Below are 26,145 nucleotides of genomic sequence, written 5' to 3' on the forward strand. Positions count from 1 at the left end.
AGAAGACCTGCAGCTGCTGGGCACAGGGCTGTAAACCCTGTGCATGTCTCAACCCCCACATCCATGGGTGACTTTCATACTGAGGCCATGGCTCTGTCAATATCCCTGTGCTTGGGAAGTGGCAAGCACAGAGATGGGCTCACAGAGTAGCTGTGCTTTCCTTCCCTTGGCAGGCCTTGCTCCCAACCAGAACTCACCTGGCAGAGCCACTCAGAACAGCCAGTGTGGAAAAGAAAAGTTTATTTATTGAAGAAAATTAGAGATCCACACAACAGGGATTCTTCCCCTTCTGTTCCCTGAGATGTCTGAGCACAGGCACAGCCAGCTGCCATGCCTGTAATGGCACCAGGACTGGGGTCCCAGCACCTCTGCCCACCCCATCACTGCTGCCAGGAACCAGCGGAGTCTGGGAAGGGCCTGGCAGCCTGGGGAGAGGATGGGAGAGCATCTGGGGCCCACGGCACCTGCTGACCTGCAGGGTCTGTCCCAGGTGGGGTGGTGGAGCTGGGGGGAAGGAGGAAGGTGCAGCCCTCACCCCTGCAGCCCACTTTATGCACACCAACACTGCAGAAGGCATGACATCGCCTTTTCCCCGACCTTGCTGGATCACAGCACTCCTGCAGCACCACCTGGGAGCGAAGGAGCATGTGCCATTGCCAGGCTGTGCTGCAGGGCACAGCATCACACTGACTCCTCTGCCCACGTTCTTAGGAAGAGGTGTTTTTGGGGGCTGGTGTGGCTATGGGTCTTCTTGATGGCAGAGCCTGCTCCCCCTGTCCCAAACACAGCCCACAGGGTGCACTCACCTCTCCAGCTACACAGGAGACTCAGCAAGTCCTGCCAGGAGCTGCTGCCTCTCACGGAGTGGCTTCTCCATTGCTGTACTTGGCCTGGCCATCTAGAGAGAGAAAAAAAGACAAAAAAGGGTGGCAGGGACATGTGATGGGCAGTGTTGTCACAAAAAAAAGAACAGGCTTGGCTACCAGGGGGATGAAGAAGAGGATCCCTCTGCAACTCCCCATGAAGAGATGCTGGTCTGGCCCTTAGGCTGGCTAGAAGAGGTTCCGACTCGGCATCCTCCCCAACTACTGCACAGCCTCCTTGTTCCCAGCAGAACCCAGCACCTTCCAAACGCAGCACAAAGGCAGCAATCATGGAGGAGACACAGGGAGATCCGTCCAGCTCAGTGGGGCGTACCTGCTCTTTGCCATAGCTGTGTGCACAGGGCCCGATGCCCTGGAAGACGAGAGCCACTAAACAGCACCTGCCTGAGAGCACGGCTTCTGCAGCTGCCAGCAGCAAGGAGGGAAACCAGAGTGCCAGGGCTGTGTCCTGCGGAGCAGAGGTCAGAGCAACGCGGGCACTGCACCAGGCTGGCTGAACACACTCAGCAGAGACTGTGGACAGCAGGGGAAAGAACGGGGAGAGGGAGAGAGAAGGGAAACAGGAGGGAGCGTGAGAGTGAAAAGACGAGAGGAAGCAGAGAGAGGAAGAGGCTGACGGGAGGAGTGCGGGTGTGCAGTGACCCTGCAGACTCACGTAGATGCGCGTGGTGTTGAAGGGACAGTCGTTAGTCGCAATGGCTGCCCGGGCATCCAGAGGCAGAGCGGAGCTGTTGCAGCCCCTGACCAGGTGCGTGCCCCGGCTGTGCACCGTGAGCGCCACGGCCAGCGCCAGCCCCGCGCTGCACGCCGTGGACAGGAGGCAGTTCAGCACAGAGATGCTCAGCAGGGTCCAGTGCTGCAGGCGGCAAGAATGCGGGTGGGACTGGCATGAGCTCGGGGAAACGCTCGGGCCGGGCACCGATGGAGAAATGCTCCCCCGAGGGAGCACACACCATCTCTCGCCTCTTCCAGGACGGCTCGGCCCTGCCCTCGGATGAGGGTCTCACACTTTTCGCATCCTTCACCCCCCCGTGAACTCCGCACAGCTGGACCCCTTCTCTCGGGCTCCGTGGAGACCCCACACAGGCTCGGCTGCGTGCCGGGAGCCCCCGGCCCGTGTCCGCCCACCCTGCGAGCCCTGGGACCCCCGAGCCGGCGGCAGCTTCTGCCCGAGGACGGTGCTGCCACCCTCCCGGAGCGGTCGGCGGGGACACGGGCGACACCGGCAGCCGCCGCCGAGGCGGAAGGAGCCCGCGGGGCCAAGGTCCAGGGGAGCGGCTGCGGGCGGGGCAGGGCCGCGCCGAGTGCCCCCCGCCCGCTCGGAGCCCCGCACTCACCAGAGCCGCCCGGGACAGGTTGTGCGACACCAGGATGGCGACGATGCCCGCGGCGATGCTCTGCGGGGAGATCTGCGCTCAGCAAGGCCCGGGCAGGGCAGGGCAGGGCAGGGCCCGCCGTCCCCCGCCCGGTCCGGCCGCGCTCACCAGCAGCCCCGAGCACACCGACACCACGTTGGCCGCCGCGTATTCGGGCGTGACAACGCGGCGGGCGCCGGCCACGTGCCGCAGGACCGAGCCGTGCACGATGGCGCCCAGCACGAGGCTGCCGTGGCCCAGCCCGATCAGCCCCAGGCCCGAGCGCATCAGCCGCCGCGGCTCCGCCAGCGCTCCCGGGCCCCGCCGCCCCCCGGCCATGGCCGCCGCCGCCGAGCGCCGCCCCGGGCAAGGGACGAGCGGCCTCGGCCCGGCCCCTCCGCCCGCCCCGCCCCGCCCCGCAGGAGGCGGCACTCGCGTATTTACAAAACAGTTTATTAAAAATAGGAAATGATAGAAATGAGATGCAGGAGCCGCGGCTCGGCCCGGGAGTCCGCGGGAAGGGCGGGGGCCGCGGCCCCGGGCGGTGCGAACCGGTAAACAAAGTGCAGCCGGCGGCGGGAGCGAAGCGCCGGGCGGGGAGGGGGACGAGCCCGGCCACCCCTGGGCCCATGGCGGGGGAATGGGGGGGAGTGACCGGGGGGTGCAGGGCTTAGGGGCTCACCCCAGTTTACCTTTAAATAAAATTTAAAAAAAAAAAAAAAAAAAAAAATTAAAAAAAAGAAAATGAAAAAAAAGAAAAAAACCAAAAAACATTTCTGTGCTGTGCAAAAGACACTTTGTACAATTCAAACAGAACAAACTCCATGCACATGAGTGGGGCTACAGAACACCCCAAGCCAGGCCTCAGCTCCGCAGCACAACCTGGCAAATCCCAACAAAAACAGGGCTGGAAATAATACTGATGCGCAAAGTCCCCTTTAGGAGGCGGGCAGGGAGGACTGTCAATGAGCCCAGCCACGGCACATGCAGGATGAGCTTCCGAGCACTGCAGCTGGGGTCTCGTGGATGCCCGATGGTGTGGGCACACACAGATGGGCCGCAGGCAGCGAGGCCATGCTGGCCACCCAGCAGCCACGGGGCTAAGATGACACAGTCACGGCCGTCAGGGCTCCATTCCGAGTGTAGTAGAACTTGCTAAATGCCTCTTCAAGTAAACAGGTGAGTCTGCTCTGGTCAGCCTGGGGACAACAAGGACAGTGAGGGGTAAGCCCCATGCACTCCCCCAGGGCAGGGACCTGGTTTATTCCTCCTGCCTCCTCCCCATGAAAAGGGCTGAGAAAGGAACACAGGCCTATAGCCTGAGACCCTGCTTACTTACCTCGCTGATAAATCCAAGCTGGACCAGTTCAGCTGCCAGCTCCTGGATGTTGTCATCTGCAAGACAAGGAAAGGTGTCAGTCCTTGGTCCAAGTGTGCTGCTGGCCCCAGTGCACCTGGGCCGGGGCAGAAGGCACTTACTGGGCTGCAGGTCACAGCTCAAGTGTCGATTCAACTTGTCTTCCAGTTTCAGCAGCAGTGTCAGCTGCAGGGCAAAGAAATTCTCATGAGGGATTGCAGTCCTGCGGGCTGCCATGGCAAGCCCAAAGCAACCCTAGAAATGCCCCCTGGTATGGGAACTACTCCTCCAGAGCCCCACAGGGATCTAATGAACAGCCACAGCCAGTTCCATCCTGAACTGCAGCTGGCAGCACCATCCTGTGCTGGAAGCCAGGACCTGAGAGTGGGCCCAGGTGCCAGGTCAGCAGCAGGCACAGGCCTGGGTCAGGCTCTGGGTCCTGACAGTGGCAGCTGCAGCAGTGCAGGGTTACCCCAGGCACCAGCAGCACATCAGAGCCATGAGCCCTGCCCCAGCCTCCCCCAGCTCAGCCAGCTGTAGAAACGTACGTGGTGCTTCACCCCCTCCTCCACGGACTCGATGTTGCACTGCATCAGCACCACCTGGAACAGAGGCACAGACCCCATGAGCAGCTGCTTCACATCCCTGCCTGGCAACGGGAGCACGAGGCAGAGCCCCTGGCATTTACCTTGCGGGTCTCCACCTCAGCAGGCTCTGGAGTTGGGGTTTTCACTGATGGGGGAGCAATGGGAGATTTCACCACAACTTGCTGGGGCTGCTGGGGTCGTGGCATCCCAAAAGCTGTGAGGGGATAGATTCCATTCCTGCAAGGAAGGAGCAGCGTCTGAGGTTATACCTCTCCAAAATTTTTGCAGTCTCACACACCACGAAGTTGTCTTTTTAAAAAAACCCTCTTACCTCACATCCTCCAGGAACTTGTCCAGCTCCAGTGCAGGAGACTGTGAGAAGCTGGAAAAGAAAATGTCCTGAGATAAGAAATCATCTCACAGTACCATCCACCTGGGTCTCTTGGGGTGGAGTTTCCAATCCCCACGTCCTGGGCTGTGTCCACAGGTAGGATGGGTGTGGACAGTCAGCCATTGATGTGACAAGCTCTCATCTTCCCTTAAGGAAATAACTATCTATAGGAGCTAAGGATGAGGCAGCAGTTAAGGCACAGCCAGTCTCACATCCTTCAGAACTGTGCACTGCAGTTATTTGGAGGGTGGCACAATTACACTGCTCCTGGTGAGCTGTTTCACAAACAGGTCCCTGGTTGCAACAAGCACTTGGAACAGCCAAACCCCTGTCTCAAGGCTGCTCTGAAGCATTCCAGAGATGAGGTAAGGACTGTAAAGCCACTAGAAGCCTGACAGGATATTCACAAGTGCTTTATTGGCTGCACACCTGCCTCAGCTCCCAGAGCACTCTCCAGCCCCTCCCACACCCCCAGCAGCTGGGATCACCCCCTCCTCTAACATAGCAGTAGTTTTCAACAAAAATTTACAATTTTTTTCTAGCATGGCAGTCCAAGAACCATCCAGAAATTATGCTGACATTTCAAGTCATTGCTGCTTTCTTTTCCTTTTCCAGCACCTCTGAGGTACGACACTACAAGAAGCAAATTCCAGCCTGGCACCCGCAGCCAGCCAAGCCCACAGACGCTGACATCCCATGAATGTAAGGATCTCTCTTGCACAGCTTTGGCTGTTCACTTACTCTTCTACATTTTGAAACTATATCAAAACCATTCCAAAGAGAATTTCATACTACTATTTCCTAGCACTATGACAGCTGGAACATCAGCTTTTGGATGGGTCTCTGGCTCAGAGAGCTGCTTACATGGACGGAGCTGTTCTCGCTTGTCACCTTGGTTACTACTCTTGTTCAGCAGCCTGAGCACTCCAGAACTCTGGGCTCCCCCAGAAGCACCCTAGGCTTCCCTGGGAATACAGGATTCACACCTTAGTCTTCAGCTAATCCCTTGACTAGCCAAGGCTTTGTTATCCAAAATGTACATCACTTTTTTGGCACTCTACTTGCTCCCTATGTATTACAGCCATTCCCTTAGAGAGCCACCCCTAGAGTGTAAATAGTGCTGTGTGTCACTGACAGCTGCCTCCACTGCCTTTCCCTGTGCATAGCATGGAATAAGATGCTCCATTAGGAAAACATTGAGGAACCCTTTCTCTCAAGTGCTGGACTCCATCTGGCCAGTCTGTGATTGGTCAGAGCACCTCCCCAAACTGGTCAGCCATGTTTTGCTGGGCACTGCTCCAGCTACAGTGTGCTCATTTTGTCCGTCCATTTGGGGAACAATTCACCTCAGCTGCACAGAATATGCTCCCAGGAAACAGGTGCAAGATCTCCTTCCACCCAGGAAGTGTGTGTGCCCAGTCAGTGATTGCTCCTTCACCTCCAGCTCCAGCAGCTCCCACTGGCACCCAGTCAGTGGGGAAACACCAGCACTGAGGTGATGGGCAGAATCCCAGTGCTTACACCAGTACCCCAGCACTGCTCCCCTGAGCATACCACGGGGACTTACATCATCTTGACTCCTTCCCTGTCCTCGTGATTGATCTCTGCCAACACTGCATTCATGTCGAGGTTTTTGGTCATTTCTTCTAAAGCATTTTCAGGAATCATATCTATTTTTAAAAAAGGAGTTACTTAGAGCAATTGCAGTTCCTCTCCAGCCTTAGAAAAGCAATGAAAAGTGCAGAGGTCTGATGCTCTCAGAGCAGGTCAGGAACCGTGGCCCTCCCAGCCCCACAGCCGCGTCCGACAGCCAGGTATCCTACAGAGCAGCAGGGGGATGGGGAGGGGTGTTCCCAGGGTACCAGCTCCCTGGGGTGAGCACTGACAGCTCAGCAAAGCTCTGCAGAGCACTGACCCATGTGGGGATGTGGCTCCCAGAGCTCTATACTCACGCTGGTGCCCAACGATGCAGTGAGCAGCCAACAGCTTCAGCGATGGCACCTCAAACAGCGCCTGGTGGAACAGGAGCTCCCGGGCCGTGGGACGCCTGCCAGGGTCCTGTTCTAGACACTTCTGAATGAACTCCTAGAAACAAAACCTGCATGAAACAACAAGCAATGGCACCAGAGCAATTCAGGGCACCAATCCCCCTGGCTCACCCGCTGCAGGGGGTCCTCCAGCAGCTGGATGGCACTGTTGATGGCCTCCTGCGGCACGTAGGATGACTCCCCGTTCCCCTGGATCTCCAGCACTGCCATCTGCAAACAGAGAGCAGAGCATCAGACTCCACTGGGAACGGCAGACTGCATGGGACATAGGCTCAAGGAGACCACTGCCAAGCATGAGATCACCAGAGCCAAGCTGTTTGGGGGTACTTAAGGTCACATTTGGAGAGACAGAGAGAATGGCTGCCTCATTACAACAGCTTGCTCCTAGTACCCCAAGACTGCCAGGGAGCCCTGCTCTGCCAGCAGCAACCTGGACAGTAAGTGTCTCCATTTTGAACCTCATGATCCATTGGCCTGTTATTCTGTTTGATATAATAATAAATAATAAAGCAGTTACTGGATCCCTGCCAGGATCTGGCAGTGTCCCTTCTGGCTCTGCATCGCAAAACAAGAGCAAGCACACAGCACATCAAGAATGGGCTCCACAACTACACAGACACTAATTCCCAGCTAGGAAAGGCAGGAAAATATTGCAGAGAATGTCTCTACATTCAGCTTAAGTTTTGTTTCCTAAAAGTTGCATCTTTCCACAGTTCTCTTCCAGTTTCACTAATGGAATGTGCAGCACAGGTTGCGGGTTCCTTGTGTTGGCTCTTTCTGACAATTCTTCTCAGAAAATACTCCTAACAATAACTCCCATTACCTGGACTTGGACCTACTGACTGCAAGGACAGGGGAAGCACAAAGCTGCTACAACCAGGTATGTCAGACTCACATCGACTGCAACCAGCACCTCTGTCAGATGGGCACAGGCTGGCCCAAAGAAAGTGACAGACAACAGCTGTCCTCTGCTTCAAACACCACCCCAGGCATTGCTCACATACATGGACATTACATAACAGCTGGCAGCAGCGATTATTCCCTCCAGCCAGTGAGTCTGACTTCAGGACTGGCCAAGACCCGCTAAGTAATCCATTACCCGTTAGGAATTTTGGGGAGAACTGCAAATCACTAAGCCATTTACATCTTAGTGAGGCACTTGGGGGAGCCTCCATAGGGACCCCCCAAGGCAATGTGCACTTGGCTCTGAGAACAAAAAACACTCGTCACGAGCAAACCCACCCACAGCCACAGCCTTTCCTCGTATCTCTTTCCTCAGATTCATCATCTCTGTCCCACAATCCATGTTCAGTGCCTACCTCCAGTGCACACATCCCAAAGGAGTAGATGTCCACAGCAGTGGTGACATTGGCAACTTCTGTAAGACAGAAATAGCATTGTTATCAGTCAGCTCTGCATGCAGCAGCAGCACTCTGCACCAGGCTGGGACAGTCCTGCAGCTTCTCCCTCCTCTGCTACCAAACAACATTGGAGCTGAAGCACTTCAGCAGGCAAATGGCTCAGAACTGTTAATGTGGCATCTTTCAGGAGCCTGGAACTGAGAACAGCTTGGAAGCATCAGTAAGGCCAAAAAAAAACCCAGACATGCAGCACAGTCACACCATACCTCCATATTCCGGGGCAAAGAAGTGCAGGTTCTTCTGCTCCTCACGACAGGTCTTCACGTGGTTGTTAATTGTGTCTGGTGCCACTAGAAGAAAACCAGGAATGCTTAGGATACAGAAAACCATAGCCCATCCCTGATGAAATCCCAGGGAACACCTGCAACTCCAGGCCCTTGCTGCCCAAAAGGGCAGAATGGTTGTGTTAAGGCAAGTCTTCACAGCCTTCATCTTTGACACCTGCCCCGACCTGATACATTCCTGCAATTGTTTCCTTGGCAGCTCAGCATCAGTCTCCAAGGGCAAACCTGGAGACCACAACTGCTGCCTACTGGGAAGACAAGGTGGGAACAACTCCCAATTGAAATGCCTAACTTCAATCAGATCTGTAGCATTTGTCACAAGCAGCTCCTTCAGAACAGCAGTCTGAGGAACAGCCAGAGATGCCAAGGTCACTGCAATTGGTGACCATCTCAGAGTTCTGGGAGGATAGACCTACCAGGCAACTCTTCCACGCTCCAGGAGGATGCTAGTGCCTCCAGACAAGAATCAAGCCCAAGCTGCTGAAGGAAGGGAGGTGACCACCCAGACAGCAGAACCTCCCAGCAGCCAGCACCTCCACAAACCACTTGGAAATAAATCACAGCCGTAAGAACAATGAGCAGAGCATAAGTATGGACCCCCATGAAAAATAACCCCTTGGGACAGCCACCTCTGCAGAGACTGCAAACAACTCTCCAAAACTAAGCAGCTGTCTTTGCCAGGGAGAAACACTGAGGTGGGCAGGGAACATTTGAAGCTCTACTGTCACACTGGAATGTGCCCAGTTCCAGATTCTCAGGCCTATGTGCCACCTGGTCACCCCCCTGGACAATCACAATTGGTTCTTGTCTGTGCTGGCATAATGTGGGCTGACATGGGACGTGCCAAACCACTTGCATTTTTCCACACTTAAGAGGATTCACAGCTGAGTGAGCAGCTAACAGTTTCAGAGAGATGTTCTTTGGGCTCTAGTCAGACAAGAAGGACATCCCTTGGAAACCCAGCTCAGTCTTGCTGCATGGCACACACCAAATCATATTACCCAATCTGATCACTGGAAGCAGAGCTTGCTCCAATACCTAGGGGCTTCTTAACCAACCAACCATTCACAAGTAACTGCTTTCTGCTCCCTGTGTTAGCTCTGATCCTAAAAGTCCAGCAAGATGGCTTCCTTCCTGGTGTTCACCTGTTCCCAGACATCACCAGATCCTCTCACCTTCACATCACCAAGCAGCATAAGCTACATTCTATGGTTTTTCTCCTAAGACCTGTTCTATCTTCCCAGTGACACTGACTGCTTCAGACAAGTTCTGGGCAGGGCTGTGCACCATCACCCCAAAGGATCTCAACACCCCCAACATGACAAGCGGCTCAAAGCCTTCCTCAAGGAGCCAGAAAATTCCCGATCCTCATCGGCACCCAAATGATGAGCTCTTCCATTCACCTTAGTATTTTGTACTCCTACATCAGTTACAACTGGAGTTTGTCCTCTGCACTGGACTGGATGTGTTCCTGTGCTTCTGGAGCCAACCCCTCAGCCCCAACCCCATCACCACCATCCATCCAGCACCGGACTTGGCACACAAAGCACCCATGGCTCACCCAGCACACTAGGTTCTCATACCAGGCCTTCTAAAGAGACTATTTAAGGCTTCAGAAACCCTTCTGTTCTAACATCAGATTTATACTGTTGTTTATGGGATCCTGGATGTCTCTGTGTCCAATGCAGTGTATAGGAACTATCTATCATTTGTTTGTGATACCTGTTAAACCTGAAGGTACTGCAGACATGTCAGGAGGACTCCCAGTGGCAAACTAGACAATCCAGGGAGAGAAAGTAACTTATTGTTTAACTCTTCTATTTGTTCTGCTTTTTTTATCAGTATAATACATTGTAAAAGGAAACACAGACCAAAAACTCAACAACCTGGTCCTGCCAAATATGGAGCAGAATCAGCCAAGGGAAGTCACCCTCCACACAATGTTGTGATCAGCTTCATTTTCCAGTGTCTTTAAATCCTGTTATGACCACGTGTTGGATGGCAAGGGCCAGTTCACTACCCAGGCACTCTGTTCTTGGCTCCCGCACCCATTTAAGGACAGGGATGAGGCAGTGATCAATCACAGAACATATTATCAACAGAAACCTCAGCAGTGATGGCTGGTGCACTTGCATACCAGACAGGCAGGTAGAGTGGAAGTCTAGCCCAGGCTCCATCTAAAGTGTCCTTAATGAGGTCCAGCCAGCCTTGATAATCAGCTCCTCTGCATTCAGGTCCTACAGACTTTCTGCAGTAGCACCAGCACTTCTGGAAAGAGCTGGGCTCGCACTGTCTGTGGGACCCTCCAACCCATAAACACAGAACTGACACTTAGGTAGCTCTGAATTTGCTGCTGTGGTTCCACCGGGGACCTGTCCCCTCTGGTACTCTGGACCTTGTGTTTCTTAACTTGCTGAGTCCCACTGGAGTGTTTTTCCGTCACTGTTGCAGAGATTGGCTCTGCACCTGGGTTTGATCAGCCACACATGGCAGGGAACCTGCCTGTTCCAGCCATTTACACCCCAGCCCATGTGGAGCTTGGCTGAGGTGACAGGCATCACCTCACTCTGTTATTACAGAGCTGAGGCAGCACAGGGTCAGTGATCTCAGACACCCCAGAATCTCCTGTGTGTCTCAGAGCTAAGCAGGGTCAGCCCTGCCAGACACAATTCTGCTCTATGCATCGCTGATAGCACAACATGCTTCTGAGGTCAGCTCTGAAAAACTTCCTGCAGGTGTGTTCAACACAGCAGGCTGAAGTGCTGTTACAATTGGGACAGGATTTTAGATGGTAAGACAAGAAACTTTGGGTTTAGTCTGGTTGCTGTTGCACGTCATCTTGATGCATAGGCCACTTAGCACTGACAGGGGCTTGAGAGCTTCACCTGAGCCTACATTTTAAAGCAACCTCCTGACTGTACAAGGTAAGAACACACACCTGAAGTCACCTCTGACACAGGCTCTCCTGCCTGACTCACACATGGCTGTCATCTGCCACTTATATACCTGTTTCTATATTCTCAAACTGGCTCCATGCTGTGCATGATTGGATGGACGAAGGCTGGGACAGCTAAGTGAGACAAATGATGAAGACCACAAAGTCAGACCACCAACAATAACAACGAATGTGTCTTTCTCAGCCACAAGAAGGTGACTACAAGGGGCAGATTACAAGACGCACCTCCATGGGATTGACAAGTCTGGTGGGCAATTAGCAGAAATGAATTTTAGAAAAAGGTTCAGCCAAATACAGTGTCTGAGCAGGGCAGGTGATAGCAAGAGATCTGAAGTACAGCAGAGGGTAGAAGAAGCAACCTGTCTTTGACAAGCTGAACTCAATCTGACAACAAAAGCATGAAAAAGATAACTGGCGTTCCAACAGGATCACGCTACAGCTGGTCAGACTTCTCAAACCCTCAAGAACATGCAAAAAGAGCTGTCCAGAGTAAGTGGACAGCCTGTGCACCCACTGGTTGTCAGCAGTGCCAGCCAAGGAGGCAATGGTGCCATTCCTTCCTGGTTGTCCCCACAGAAGGTTCAGCAGTTGCCAGCATCCAGCCCCCTGCTCTGGAACACTCCCTGCTGCAGAGGACATGTCCCTCTTGTGTGGTGTCCATCTCACACCCGCCTTTACTCTGCATTCAGCACTTCCCTTCTGTGGGCAGGAAGGATTGCCTGTCCCTCAGTCCTCCCCACGGCCTTTCCTACGGCTCTGCCTCTCCTGCAGCAGCCAGAGCTGCTCGCGTTGGTGCGTGCACGCGAGCAAAGCAGAACGTGACTCCACTCCTCACAAAGGGCTCAGCGCCCTGGCCCACAGAAAGCAGGCGGAAACCAGCTATCAGTGAGAAGGACCAACAACTCTGAGATTGTCCTGGGCTTGCAGTGCAGCCCAGCAATGGCACAATTAACTGCTGTACCACCAGGGACCCAAAAATTATCAAGTGAACCCAAGCCCAGCTGTGCAGCTTTAACAGGGTGACCACAGGGCCAGGAGAGGTACGAGGCCACAGTATCATCCCCTGCACTCATGCCCCAGACACTTTCACTCCTGCAAAATGGTACACGACTGCACAAACCCACCATCTTACACAGTTTGCTTGCTCTGCACACAGTGATGAGAAAATCTTTTTTATTAGGGAGAGCAAGGCCTAGAAAATAAGGAACTAGGAAGCTATTTGGCATAAAAAGCATACAGGCATTAAACAGGAAGAAGTGTCAGATTTATGCTGATCACAGAATAAAAGCTACCTACAGCCCTCAGATCAAAATGTTTGCAACACTGAGTCACCAGAACCAACAGGATTTTATTATTTTTGACAGTTGAATATCATTAGCTGAAGGGGCAAATAGATTCAGTGTATGAAAAGCTCACTACCCACCGTTCCCCAGTGCCAGGTAAAGCTCCCCATGCACTTACACACATATGCACTCCTGCCACATCTACTGTCACGGCTTCCCAGCATGAAGAACCTGCTAAAACACTGCCCATGGTTCCCTCCAGAGAAAACACTGCTGGAGCAGAGTCAGCGGTACTGACAATAGAAAGTTAATGTCACACAAAAAACTGGAGAAAGCTATTCTCCACAGAAATTAATGCAGAATCAAAATCATGGCATGGTTCATATGGGAAGAGACCTGTGGAGGTCACCCTGTCCAACCCCCCTGTTCCAGCAGGGACACCCAGAGCTGGTTGCCCAGTACCATGTCTAGATGGCTTTTGGGTAACTCCAAGAATGGAGACTCCATCCCTGCCTTGGGCAACCTGTGCTTGTGCCACCATCACTCTGAGAACCTCTGAGACTTCTAGGGTCCAGCCTGTGCCGTGGCCTCTGGTGCTGTCCCCCGGCAGCCCCGAGCGCTGGGCTCACCTGCAGACGCCTCCCTAGAGGTGTCACAGCCAGGGATCCCCGGGGCTCTGCAGCTCCCTCAGCCTTATCCCGGCAGAGCCGCTCCAGCCCTGCAGCATCACAGGCTGCTCGGCGGGCTCTCCCCAGCCTGTCCTGTCCCGCGTGTGCTGGGGAGCCAGCGCTGGGCCATGATCCACAGGGTGGCTGCACAAGCACTGCACAGAGGGCCAGGGCCATACCCGCTCTCCTCTGGCAAGATTTTGCCTAATGCAGCCCAGGACATCATCGGCTACTTTTGGGGACACACACACTCCTGTCAACAAGCCACAGAAGGACAGGACCACACGTGTCACATTTCTCATGAAGCAGCAGGTGGTATTTTTATCTTCAAAAGCATACTTAGAGCTCTAAGTTGACATGTTTGACCACATCCATTACATAGAAGCAGAAAGTGGAAGAAGGCAGAGCAGGAAAAACAAGAACAGATAAAGAAGAGCTGTAAGATTAGTACCTGTCAATCCTGGCTGCATGCAGGCTCTTAAACAGGGATTTAAGAGATTACTGCCACCTTATCTGGAAGAGTTCATGATACAAACAACTTCATCCCTTAACAAAGTGTGTTGGGTGATCTGAAATCTGCACCCAAAACCAAGTTCCACATTCTAGACCAGAAGAATGAAGGTTTCACTGACCATGCAAACCCCTGCTTGGGCTACACCTTCTAACTGCAATGCAATGTTGATAGGAAAAGGATACACATGTTCACATCATTGACCATGCAATTGGTCCAGAATAGACATTCACTGAAATGCTACAGACTGAGCTACTCTGGAGGAATCATCTATCTACTCCCAGAAGACAGATGCACACTAGAAAACAAGTCCTCAGAAACGTGACTGTGAAAATCATCTTCTGCTGCGAGCAGCTCTGCTTAACAGAAGCAGAGACTGAACCAATATAAATGCCCATTCTAAAATGCAATTAGGGCCCACAGGACCAAGAATTTCAAGCACAACTTTCCCAAATTTTAAACTCCGCATCTTTGATTATTATTGTTCCACAACATGCCAGAGGGACCTTGGGAGATTTAACCTACAGCAAAGCTCAACCTTGGAATCAGGTGCCAGAGTGCAAACACCATGTGGCCCACACAGTTCCAGACCTAAACCACCAACCTGTCCAGGTTGGGAGGGACCTCTTGAGAAGACAGCTCACCTTCTGCTCAGACACCACAGGCTGCCTTTGCTTGTTTGGGTTTAAGTATCTTTTCAGAACTGGCATGAAGGAGCTTCCTAAACTGCTGAGGTCCCCAAAGCCTTCAATCAAAGGGCCCTGAAAGGAGGAGACACCTGCAACTGCTGTGCTAATATGAGAATGGGTGAATGAACACCTGGATGACTATAATCCACATCCCCATACCCATTGGGAAAGTCCCATAAAAACAGAGAAAAAACAGCACTGAACAAAACAAGCAGCAATGCCTTCAGTGAAACACAGAAATAACAGCAACCTCAGAAAATGGATGTTCAATAACCTGGAGCACTGAACAGAGACATTTAAACCTTTTAAAATATCTTGTCTGACTGAAAACAACAACCAGTCCAGATGATCATCGTTTCCTGGCGTTTTCATAAATGAGGTGAATCACAGCAGCACACCGAGGGTACACTGAACTAGGAAAGTAAGTACTAGGACCAAGAGCCTGCTTTTAAACCTTCTGCAAAATAAACATGAGTTTATTACTGGCACAGCATAGAAGGAGGAAAATCTTTGCAACAAGGCCACCAAGGTCACCAGTTTTTATCACTAAACTGGACACTAAAAATCCCACCGCCCTCCCCCAGACACACACACTCTGAACATGTGGTCAGCAGGAGGCAGCTGGAACCTCCAACATGGGGAGAACCCATTGTCTGCAACTCACTTCTCCTACTTTAAGCTCTGTGCTTACACAAAAACCCAGGGCAGATCTCTGGAACTGTTTTTGCCACTAGTAATTCACAGCAGCAGCTACAGTATCGTAGCATTACAACTACAGCATTGTACCATCACAATTAAAATCAACCTCGTGCTATTCAACCCAGTTTGTTCAACAGTTTCTCAAGAATAACCCCAATGAGAAGTGCTTTCACTTGGAGACTGGCTTTTACACCAAGAGTTTCACATACAATACAGACCCATGGCAGACAAAGCTTTTCAAAAAGCCAGTTGCCCCAAAAAAGTAGCCTTGATCCAACCTTGGACTTTCTGAAGCCTTCTAGACAAAAAGTTCCACTCAAAACTATTTCCTTGCCCAGTCTCATTCCCAGCAGCACCTGTAGTCACTGACAAACCTTACAAAATATCTGCCTTAGTTTTGTCAAGCTTCTAAGGAACCAAAAATGTTTGGCTGGGCAGAGAATGTGCTTGACTCACACATAAAACTGAACAGTTAGAAAAGCTAAACTATCTCAATTCATGTTACATCTTCCTAAATCAATGTCAAGATGCCATTTTAATGGCAGATTTTTTTATGTCTGATGACTTCAACTGTCCATTATTTTCCTTTTAAAACCACACCTGCCATAGCTGAAAAAAATAAAAAGCCAGATCCAAGATATCCTACTAATGTCTTATTTCCTCTACATCACCTCAGGTGTCTGTTAAGAATGTGGAAACCAGCATGACACTTAAAGATCAAACAACAAAATCCAAGGGAGTGATGACTAAAATAAGATTCGTTATGAAAGCACGTCACTCACAGCCTCAATTGCTCAATGCTCAAGTGAAACAGAAGCCTTACCCTCTAGATTTAGTGCTTTCAAACCCAAATCACTGTTGCAGATCTAAGGTTTAAACAATCCCCAGCTCTCCTATCAACAGTACCTCCTGGTACAACAGACTGTCAGAACAAGGTCACAACGAATCATCCAGGAAAGCTCAGTATTCCGAGACCATCTGATGCTGCTCCAGCACAGGTGAGGTACCACAGCATCTCCTTATGTCTGCAGAGTGCTGGTTCAGGCTTCCCATGTCCTTCCAGAACCAGGGCCTTTGGTTCTGCTCACAGCAGTGACTTGAATTTGGAGAAATGGCTGGCTAGCCCTCAGCCTTGCTGCCCTCAGTGTGGCTGAGCCCAGGCTCAGTCAGGTTCCTGTTCTGGGGGCTTGTTCCTGGACCACTCTGTTCACTGCTCCTCTGCCATCCTGCAGCCATCCCCAGGGACACCTGCTCTCCTCAGGACTCAAGCCCTGACTACATCACCATCCCCTTCAGCTACACCAGATCCCAGACTGAGCTTTCCAGGAGCCTCTGCTCCGCTGGTGATGCAGAGTGGCACAGCATGTCGTCCCACCAACACCTGGAAGGCACAGAGCCCATCTGGTCAGGCCCTTGCCCTTTCCACCACTTCAGCTGATAGTTGGTAGGTTCCCAACTCAGTAGAAACAAACTCTAACCATAATAACCCTGATGGCAAAAAATAAAATAAATAATTATTTTAAATGTAAACATGGTGTTCTGTGCAATAGCGTTACAAATTGAAGCACTTGAATCCTTCTCTGGCTCCCACCAGCCCAACTCCCTCCTCATATGCACAGATCTCCCCAAAATCAGAGCTTTATCTGAGGAAGCATCAATAGCCAAGCTTACTTCAAACCAGGAACTCATCTGGGGCCGAGGGATCTGGCCGTCAGGAGCCAGACACATTCACTGAAACATTCACCTTAAAACCAACACATCTAAGGAATTCAAACTACAAGCAAGCGATTGGATAGCCAAGCACACAGTGGGGGCTAGTCCAGGGCTGGGTCCCAGCCAAGGGCAGCAGAGCAGCGGCAGGGAAGAGCCTAATGGACATAGGAAGTTCAGCTGGGAAGAGCTCAGAACAAGGCATGGCTTGTTGACATGCAGGAGCCAGCATGCACAGGGCCCGTGGACTAGCACACGCTAAGAACATGGAGAGGGAGAAAACTAACAACCAGGAGACTTCACAAAGGGCAGTGCTCCCTCTCTGTAAGGCTCTGGCCAAGAGCACAAGGAACTGTTTGCATCCCAGCACAGAACACAAGCTCTCCAAGCAGGATGCACCTAAGCCAAACAGTTTTACACACAGCCTTATAGCAAGGGAACACTGTAAATAGATCAGTGTGTATGTCTGTGTGTTACAAATATAGATACACACACATATATATATAAATATATATATACAGATACACACAGAGATAAAATCATGTACATGACATAAGTGGAGTCACATCACAGGAGCGGAGAAGTTTGCTCACCATTAGCAAATATCCTATGAAAGACTGTTGTAACAGAGCAGCCCGTGAGCGGGAAGTAAAACGAGATAAAGTCAATGAGTTGGTGAACAGCAAAGCACTTACATCCATAGAGACAGCTGGGTCAGAGTCAGGGCACACAGGGACAGGACTGAGCACTGGGCCCTGCCTCCAGCCACCTCCTCTAAAGAAATTTACCTAAGGAACATCAGGGTTTCTGCCTGAGAACCAGACTGGGCAGGGAAGACAAGGCATCTCTGACCAAGCAGAAGATTATGGCTGACTCTGAGACCAAGGAGCTGGAAATTCTGTTCTTCTGTGAGAGTCCTACAGTTCCACCCACTCCACCCCTTCAGCAGAGAATTACCTTTCTCTACATCCCAGCAGCTTCTTGCCACAGATCTCAGCAGGAGAACCCACACTTAACACACCTGGCCACATAATGCCAGAGCAGAGCTAACACCCACAAGAGTCCTGACCCCATGGCCTGGAATTGAGGGCAGACTCTGAGCAGACACAACTAAATACAGACTGAGTCTAAGGTCAGGTGTGGTGCAGACAGGAGAGACGCACAGCAGCAATGCCTGGAGGCACAAGTGTGAAACATGCATTGCACTCCACAGAGCCTCCTCTGTGCTCCATCAAGGTCTCACTCAGCATATGCTTATACATCACCATGTCTCAGGGACACTGAGATCCCCCAGCTCAAGGCCTTCCTTCTGCTGGGGCATTCAAAGAGCCGTCCAAAAGGATTTTTAATCCAAACACATCACTTCTTTCCACCTGTGAATGGTTCTTACACTGCCAGTGAGAATTCCAGGAACAGCTCCCAACAATGCCAACACAAGCAGGCACCAGCAGCAGGCACCCTGTCCGTACACGCTGTTCTTCCCACACTCAGAGCAGCTGTAGCCTGTCTCAGGAACACACCTGGCAGCACATCCCCTTGACAGACAGCACAGACACCTGCACGTAGGCTGTGTGAAGAGTACACAGGGCACAACTTGGACTTATCACAAGGAATGCTTTCACCTGACCACAGCTCCACAAAGCAGGTAGAACATTTCAGTCTCTGGGAATACCAGTGGCAAGTTTAAGAGCTGTAAGTATCTTTCCTATCCTCCATAACAAATTCTCTTCATTTGAAACTTTTTCTCCTTAAATATATCAACTGCACTTTATGGCACTGGAAAAAAGGGTTAGCAAGCGAATGGATTATGGATGGGTTTTGCACTTAAGCAGTATACAAAATCTTTTCTCCTTCCCACTTCCTTTTTCCTCCACAGCTGACCCCCAGCACACAGATTTACATACTGAACAGAGAAACAGTGATCAGTCCAGATGGTGCCCATGCTCCAGCATCTGAGGGAGCATCAAGGAGCAAAGGGCTGTTCCCACACCTGAACATGTGTCACAGGAACCGCTATCAGACATTTCCAATGTCACACTGCTCTCCTGGCACAGGATGTCCTGCAGTGCATACCAGCAGCTGCCTTAGCCAGGTTTTTGCCCCACATTCAGCAAGTATTCTCTTTGCCAAAGCCACAAGGAGAGGAACTTTGGGAGCAGCAGCCAGCACAGTACTGGGGACAGAGACAGCACCAAAGCACAGCTCATAGTGCCCTGAATCCTTGTTCCCCGTAAGTCCAAGGAAATCACAGTCCTGCTGCACAGGGAAGTGCTCAGATACCAGCCAGCTGTACAGAACAAGGACAGGAAGCAGCAAACATGAGCCTGGCATTGTCAGTGACCCAGGAGTAACTCATTCCAGGACCCAAAACTCAAACCTAGCCTATCTGGCACTCCAAAGGCAGCAGTGCCAGGGAGAAAGGCTCAAGCTCCAACACAACCAGCAGTCCTGGGGATTTAGCTTTGCATTTTTTGATTGAGTGGGCTCTGCAGGAATAGGAATATACCCTGCAACACTGCCAACTCTAATTCCAGCCTGCACTGCAGCCACAGCTTTCCCATCTGGAGGATTCCTCTTGGAACTTAAGACAACTTGCACTCATTTAGTTTTTATTTAGGAAAGGACCAGAATATTTTAGGTAAATTACTTCACTTCTGAATGTGAGGTGAGCCAGGCAACCCACAGCTGTGGAGCAGAGAGGCCTGCTCAGGAACAGCTGCACATGAGCACTGCAGTGCAGTCACACTGACACATCTTGCAGCTGTAACAGCACAGACACACACTTCTCCTGGCATGAGCACACGTGTGTGACTGCCATGTCCCTCCTGCTGCACCCGACAGAAGCAAAGCTTTGTGAACTGAAGGGAGCAAAGGTGTAACTGTGCTGAGGCCACCATTTGTACCCCACACATGAAGAGCCACCTTCCTTCTACACAGCCTCTGAACAGCACCACTGGACTTGCATGCTCTGGGACTGGCAGGGCTGACGACCTGCAGGACCTCCCTCTGCTGAAAGCCGTGGCTACAGCGCCAGCTCCATGGGTTTGGTTTTACACACAGCGCTGGCTGCCCTGCAGAAAGATGGCAGCTTCACAATACTTTGAAACTAAACTAAAAATGGTAATTTCTTGAGTACTCAAGTCTTCCCATCAGTCTGAACTGAATGCCAGGGAGTTTGCCAGCATACAGGTGCTAGATGTACTCACTCTTGAAAATCTCTCCCACTCGGACAAAGTCAGGAAAACACAATAAAGTCTGTGTGATGACATCAGCTTGTGTGAAGAGCAAGCCCCCAAGATTACAGGCAGGTCAGGTGCAGAGTGCTCCTTCCACCATGACCCTGTCTCCCTGGTACAAACATAAATCTGCTACCCCAGTTCTGGAACAAAACAACAGCATAGGATTTCTTTGATGGGAAGAAAAGCCATGGGTCTGCAACTGATGGAGAGGCTATTTCTGGATGACAGGTGATGCAGAGCATCTTTCCCTGTATACTGCCACATCAAAGCAGAACTCACACAGACATTAGCTCCAGGAAAGCAAAGACCTATTCCTCATATCGAGAATACTTGCAGAAGTTGAACAACAGGTAGCAAAGCTGTCCCTTGAAAGGTCATGTCAAGGTGTGACACAATGCATCCTGACTGCAGACAGATTTTTAGAGACATTGGAATAGCAGGAAAAAACAGATCATGCAAGGATGCTCTGCACTGCCAGGAACATCACTGCTTACTTATGAAATAAACTGCTCTGGCACAGGGTGGCTGCCCAAGCAGGGTATGTCTGTGCCAAACAGGCCCAGACCAGCTCAGCAGCCTGAAGGCAGGCCCATGGGAGAGATGCTGGATAAGGATGTCACGACAAGCCGCTCACTGCAGTCAGAGTCTGCCCACTTCACTATAAATGTGGGTTGCTACAAGCAGCACTCTTGTGGCTTCATGGACACAGCTCCCCAGGCAGCTCCCAAAGCTCCACAGTGCTGGGAGGAAAACTCTGTGTATTGACATGAAAACCTGCACAGCAGATGAACCCACAGATTATGTGCCTACAAAACTTCCAAGTGCCAGCATCATTTCCTGTATCATCCCCTTGAGACAAAAAGCTAAAGAAGAGTCTGAAAGGCAAACAGTACCCAGTATCAGTCTTTCCTGAACCTGACAATTCACCAGTGAATTCTGCTCCCAGCACATCTGATGTGGAGGTGGAGAAGCACATGTACACACATGCCTATGATGCTAGGGAACCTGGAAAGGAGTAGATGCCTTTTTCTGTTTGGGCAGTCTGTCTGACAGGCAGGGGCACACCCAGAAAGCATTACCTGACCCGATTTTGATCAGTCCGTTGTGCTGGATGAAGATGGTGTCACAGGTCAGGTTGCCATGGATGATGGGAGGATCACAGGAGTGGAGGTAGCTGAAAACGCAGAACAGAGGACTGGTCAAGACCTTGAATCCCTCCCTTCACCCCTTCACATGTCAAGCAACATCAGAAGAGAACAAGAGAGCAAAGAGCACATGCCAGGGATTTACAGCAGCTGGGAGATACAATTCAGTGACTGCACACTAGCTGTTAGCTGAGAACCAGGAACAAATAGGAATTGTCTCTAATGAATCTCCAGAACATGTGGGGAGGAAGGGAAGAGAAAGCTTTCTCCTATCAGTTCCCAAGAAACTCAGAGTACCAGAGGTAAAGACACAATTTCATCCAACCCAGTACTGCTGAATGGATTCTAAAAGGGTTACAATTTTATACCAAAAATACCAGAGCCTTATTCTGTCGCTACTCAAAGGGGACCAAGAGGCAATAAATGCTATACACACACAACTGGGCATGTTTGCCAGCAGACACAAAGGTTTTCAGTGCTGGGCCCCAGGTACACTCTGGTTTTGCATCTCACTCTGCTTGGGTTTATGTTAGCAGCTAGCACAAATGAGGACTGTCAGCTCCCAGAAGCTTATTAGAACCCAAACTATTCACCAATAGCTGTAATTTAGCCAAGTGGCACCAGAGTTTTGCACTCTATGGAGTGCAAGCCATAGAGAAAGGCAATAGCCTGTCATCTAGGCTATTGTTTTTCTAAGGTTCTAATTAGCTACTCACCAACTCTAGTTCAGATGGAAAAGAGTTTTTGAAACCCAAAACACATTCTACTCAGCTGTATTGCACTAAAATGGCTGCAGAAGAGCTGCATCATCAAGAAATGTACACACATATCTAACAACACCATGCCTCAATGTCCATGAATCCACGGCCTGCAGCCTGCCAACACTATGTCAGTCACATGCCAACACAACTCAGTCCTCTCACATGGAACTTGATTTCCCAGTCATCTTTCCAACATCCTCCTGATCATGGACAAACTCAGGTCACAAAGCTGGATACTCTGGAGAGCTCCCTGACACTTAACTGCCATGCCCACAGGCACATCAGTCCCAATTGCTGGGATCTCAAGGTCAGCACCCCACGCACCTGAGAGCAGAGAGGATCTGGGTACACCACCGCTTCCATGCCTGCAGACACAAGAGGAAAAGGATAAAAATCACACACAAGGAGCTCATCTTTAGTTCTGTGATTCATAGCCCACTTGTAGGAAGCAATATACACTCCAGCTTTTATTCAGTGAAGGTGTAAAGAATCAGTACTCTTATGGTCAGCTTGTCTCTACATATTCCCATGGATCCAGAAACACACCTGTCCTCCAGAGTCTCCTGTGCACATTCCCCCTTTCTTGGGAGGGTCCCTGCAGAGGGATGTATCTGTCACACCACATCTAAGAAGCTGCAGAGCTGCTGGCAGTAAAGCAACCAGCACAGAACTGCTGTCCCAGAGAACCTGCAGCTGAACTAGGTTACAGGGACACAGGGGAATTGCAGCAATATGTTATCACCAGTTCTCATTGGGATCCTCTGCTGAAAGGGCTTTCCAGGGGCTGATGGCTCTAAAGAATTCTGGTCATACAGGAAAAAATAATTACCTTCTCATTCATAGTTTTGTGGTTTTTCTTTGTCTTCTTCAGGAACTGTTTCAAGCTCCCTGAAGACATGTACTCAGTGATGAAGATCACCTGTGGGGCAGTATGACACATTACCCTCCACCTTGCTCATTAACTGACAACACACAATGAGAACACAACAGCCTGATGGCTACACTTACCCTGGCCTTGTTCTCTTTCACATCAGCCCAGTATTTGTGGAACTTCACAATGTTGAGATGATCCAGCTGAATTAAGTTGTCAAACACTGCTTTAACTTTTTCCTTAACATAGGAAAGACAAAGACATGTCACATCAGAGACCACACCAACCTATATCCTTCATTCTTCTTGGGTCTTGGTCCCCTCAAACACCAACACATATGTCAAGCCCCTATACTAAGAACAGACAGCATCCCATTTTCTTCTGCACTGCATCTCAGCAGAGTGTGGCTTGATTGCCAAATCAAATCAAATAAATGAACACAATGGCTCATGGAAATAGCACAAGAGTCTCCCAGGACATTTCCTATACAGGCCAGGCTTAAGCCAAATTTGATCCATTTGGACAGCACAGCATTCCAAACCCAGCCAATAATCCAAACCCAGCCAATAATCCACACAAAAGTATCACATGCAGTATCCATAATCCCACCACAGGGCAAGGAATGTTTCTCATATCCTGTTGGGAAAGAAATCAACTTACTTCCTGAAGCTTAAAGTTCTTCCGCTCAGAAAACTGAACTTCATTCCAAACAACTTCCACCCCTTCCTCTGTATCCATGGCCAGGTAGGCACTGTCAATCCCCGGGACGTTGCGCTGGTTCACCTGGAGGGAAGGGTGGAGAGACCTGTGAGCTCTAAGCCAGCAAGACCAGATCATTGCCACACAGCATTCATTGGAGAATTATGAACTCTGCTTATTAACTTTTAATTAAATGAGAATTCCAGGACAGGATTTGTACATGTATCTTGGAGCAGGGCATACCCAAAACATGAGTCACTGTAGACCATGTGAGTAGCAAGTCCTGAGCATACCAGTGGGAAAACCTTGTGCACAAATGCTGTGTTGTAGCAAAGCTACCTTCTGCCAACAGTATATTAGATTTTCATGGTTCAGGACACCTGTAGTTCATTCCACCACAAAAAAGCACTCCAACAATACAAAAGGGATACAGAAATGTCTCAAGAACTCAGATACAACTTTGTGGAGGAATCCTCTGAAAGGTGATGATGCCTGAAACTCAGAGCAGAGAGAAATCAAAGGAAAGCTGAAGTTTCAGAGGTGGGAACCAACGGCACAAGGGAAACCACTACAGTAATTTCTTTAGTTAATAATTGTAAACATTGACCCAGCAAAAGTACATCCACCCTGAGTATTAAAGACACAGATGAGCACCCAGAAAGCAGCAAGGTAAGGGGAGAGGATTGAGAGTTTAGAGCCCAGCACGAGAATGGCATGGGCTGTGGAAGGACATAAGGCTGAAGGACCTGCAGAGATCAGAGGGGAATCCTGCTTCCAGCAGCCAAGTTTTCCATAACATTGTTTTTACTCAGATATGTAGCAGCATTCAAAGATGAACATGGGCTCTTTTATCCAACATCCAAAGGCATTTACTGTAATGCCTTTGCCAGGCAATTTCACAGGTACAGAGCAGTCACAGTCACGGTGAACATCCCACTGCCCCAGGCAATGTGCAGTGATAAAACTGGGTTAAAAGCACCTAGTGAGGACAAGAAGGCAGAATTCACCTTTTAATTGTCAACCAGCAATAATTACTGTTCCTATCCACTGACCACACACCAAGAATCACTTTACAGATTCACAGGATAACCTGAATTGGAAGAGACTCACAAGGATCACTGAAGTCCAGCTTCTGGCCCTGCACAGGAAAACCCCAAGAATCCCACCCTGTGTCTAAGAGCATTGTCCAAACACTCCTTGAACTCAGACAGGGTTGGTGGTGATTACCAGGCTTGGCAGCTTTCAGCTGATCCAATTTCCCCCTAAGGTAATCATTAACACAGATTTGCCTCGCAAATCCACTTATTTTTTTACTTCTATCACTTCCAAAACCTGGCCATTTCACAGCTCCTCCTTCTCATATTGTGTCTCCTTCTCTTCCCTCACTAGGGATTCCATCAGCATCCTATTGCTGGAAACATCTTACCTTATGCAAGAGGTCCCTCAGAAATCCCTTCTCCCTTGGCAGCCACTTTCACATGATCAAATTTACCTGACTTCATCATTACAGCTGAGTTACTGTATCCCATTCTACTCCTTCCACAGCACAGAATGATAATACAGACAGGCCACCAATGCAGGTGGGATTCTTCATGATCTCCCAAGGGAATCTGAACAGGCCCAATGACATTTAATACTGTGACACTGCAGGTGACACACTGCAGAGACAAATGATGCCAAGCATGGTAAAAACAGAGTGATACAGACTTCTCTGGCAACTCAGGAGTAAACGAGTATGACACAACCAGCTAGCTGCAAGGTGTGGCACAGGCAGGAATAAGGGATACAGGCCATAATTACATAAGGAGATCTGGAGCTACAGAGGACAGCTATGGAAAATCATCACAGGAGGTGACAGCCAAGTATGAACTACCCCACTTCCTTCTACTTGAGCCACCTACATAACTGAGGGGTGAAAGGACTGAGATTTGGTCTAGGAAGGTGTTCACATTGATTGACTTGACTTTATATCTATACCTATATATATATATATATATAGATATAGCTATAGATATATAGATATATATGTATGTACGTATTAACATACTGATACCAACAGGCCAGGCCTGTTATGTTTCATCATTAAAGAAAGCTGAAGGAATAAAAATAATTAATTAAATTAATAATATTTAATTCCTTCAAATTTTAGAAAAAGCAGCATCTTAGGGATGACAGCAGCATAAAATCACCCAGTACAATTACTAAAGCTGAATGGCCAAAGGCTTTAACTTCAGGGAAGTTAAAAGAAGCCCAAGACAGCAGAAAGGCAGGTGTGTGTGAGCACTGCAAGGACAAAGTAACAGTCACCACACTGACACCCGGTGCCCCTGCATCCCTTTGGATTCTCTTTCTTCATCTCACTTGCTGCCTGTTCACAGAAACATCAAGGCTGGAAAACACATCTAAATCATGGAATCCAACAGTTAAAGATCCTCTATTGAAAGGCCTCTAGCTTTACTGGATTAAGTCCTCAAGGATCTGTCTCAATAACGCAGCTGGGGCTGTGGACTTGTCCCATCTCCCACCTCTGGCCAAGCTCCCCGAGTGTTCCATGACTCATAGGCAATATTCCAGAGCACCAGATATG

The 26,145-nt window shown here is 50.2% G+C and overlaps 2 protein-coding genes across 4 annotated transcripts in view; both read right to left on the bottom strand.

Annotated features, from left to right (window-relative positions):
• Positions 1-223: 223 nt before the first annotated feature.
• KRTCAP3 (keratinocyte associated protein 3) lies at positions 224-2,593 on the bottom strand. Its single transcript, XM_086875253.1, has 6 exons — positions 2,369-2,593; positions 2,222-2,281; positions 1,540-1,740; positions 1,198-1,332; positions 807-898; positions 224-629 (listed from the first exon to the last, which is right to left on the bottom strand). Exons 1-5 carry the CDS (start codon positions 2,576-2,578, stop codon positions 815-817), a joined length of 690 nt encoding a protein of 229 aa, XP_086731379.1. The 5' UTR covers positions 2,579-2,593; the 3' UTR covers positions 224-629; positions 807-814.
• Positions 2,594-2,678: 85 nt separating this feature from the next.
• NRBP1 (nuclear receptor binding protein 1) overlaps positions 2,679-26,145 on the bottom strand; it is a 34,794-nt gene continuing 11,327 nt past the window's right edge. Inside the window, exons 3-19 of one of the 3 annotated variants that reach the window (XM_086875237.1) lie at positions 23,520-23,642; positions 22,997-23,098; positions 22,818-22,907; positions 22,313-22,353; positions 21,162-21,256; positions 17,437-17,460; positions 8,250-8,333; positions 7,942-8,000; positions 6,734-6,832; positions 6,527-6,659; positions 6,142-6,244; positions 4,515-4,565; positions 4,285-4,420; positions 4,145-4,198; positions 3,719-3,782; positions 3,579-3,634; positions 2,679-3,438 (exon numbers count right to left, since the gene is read on the bottom strand). In XM_086875237.1, coding sequence (XP_086731363.1) covers positions 3,340-3,438; positions 3,579-3,634; positions 3,719-3,782; positions 4,145-4,198; positions 4,285-4,420; positions 4,515-4,565; positions 6,142-6,244; positions 6,527-6,659; positions 6,734-6,832; positions 7,942-8,000; positions 8,250-8,333; positions 17,437-17,460; positions 21,162-21,256; positions 22,313-22,353; positions 22,818-22,907; positions 22,997-23,098; positions 23,520-23,642 — 1,413 coding nt within the window. In that variant the 3' untranslated portion in view covers positions 2,679-3,339. Of the gene's footprint in view, positions 3,439-3,578; positions 3,783-4,144; positions 4,199-4,284; positions 4,421-4,514; positions 4,566-6,141; positions 6,245-6,526; positions 6,660-6,733; positions 6,833-7,941; positions 8,001-8,249; positions 8,334-17,436; positions 17,461-21,161; positions 21,257-22,312; positions 22,354-22,817; positions 22,908-22,996; positions 23,099-23,519; positions 23,643-26,145 lie in introns of all 3 variants that reach the window. The other 2 variants (XM_086875238.1, XM_086875235.1) reach the window with 2 other exon arrangements.

Source organism: Cyanistes caeruleus, chromosome 2 (assembly GCF_971803275.1).
Source record: "Cyanistes caeruleus chromosome 2, bCyaCae1.hap1.1, whole genome shotgun sequence".
Classification (NCBI taxonomy): Eukaryota; Metazoa; Chordata; class Aves; order Passeriformes; family Paridae; genus Cyanistes; species Cyanistes caeruleus.

What these genes read in the sequence shown, in the direction of transcription:
- KRTCAP3 (XM_086875253.1), bottom strand. Translation starts at nt 2,578, where the DNA reads ATGGCCGGGGGGCGGCGGGGCCCGGGAGCGCTGGCGGAGCCGCGGCGG. An exon ending in ACCTGTCCCGGGCGGCTCTG is followed by an intron (nt 1,741 to 2,221) that starts GTGAGTGCGGGG and finishes TGCCGCCTGCAG; the next exon opens with CACTGGACCCTGCTGAGCAT. An exon ending in ACAGCTATGGCAAAGAGCAG is followed by an intron (nt 899 to 1,197) that starts GTACGCCCCACT and finishes TTCTCTCTCTAG; the next exon opens with ATGGCCAGGCCAAGTACAGC.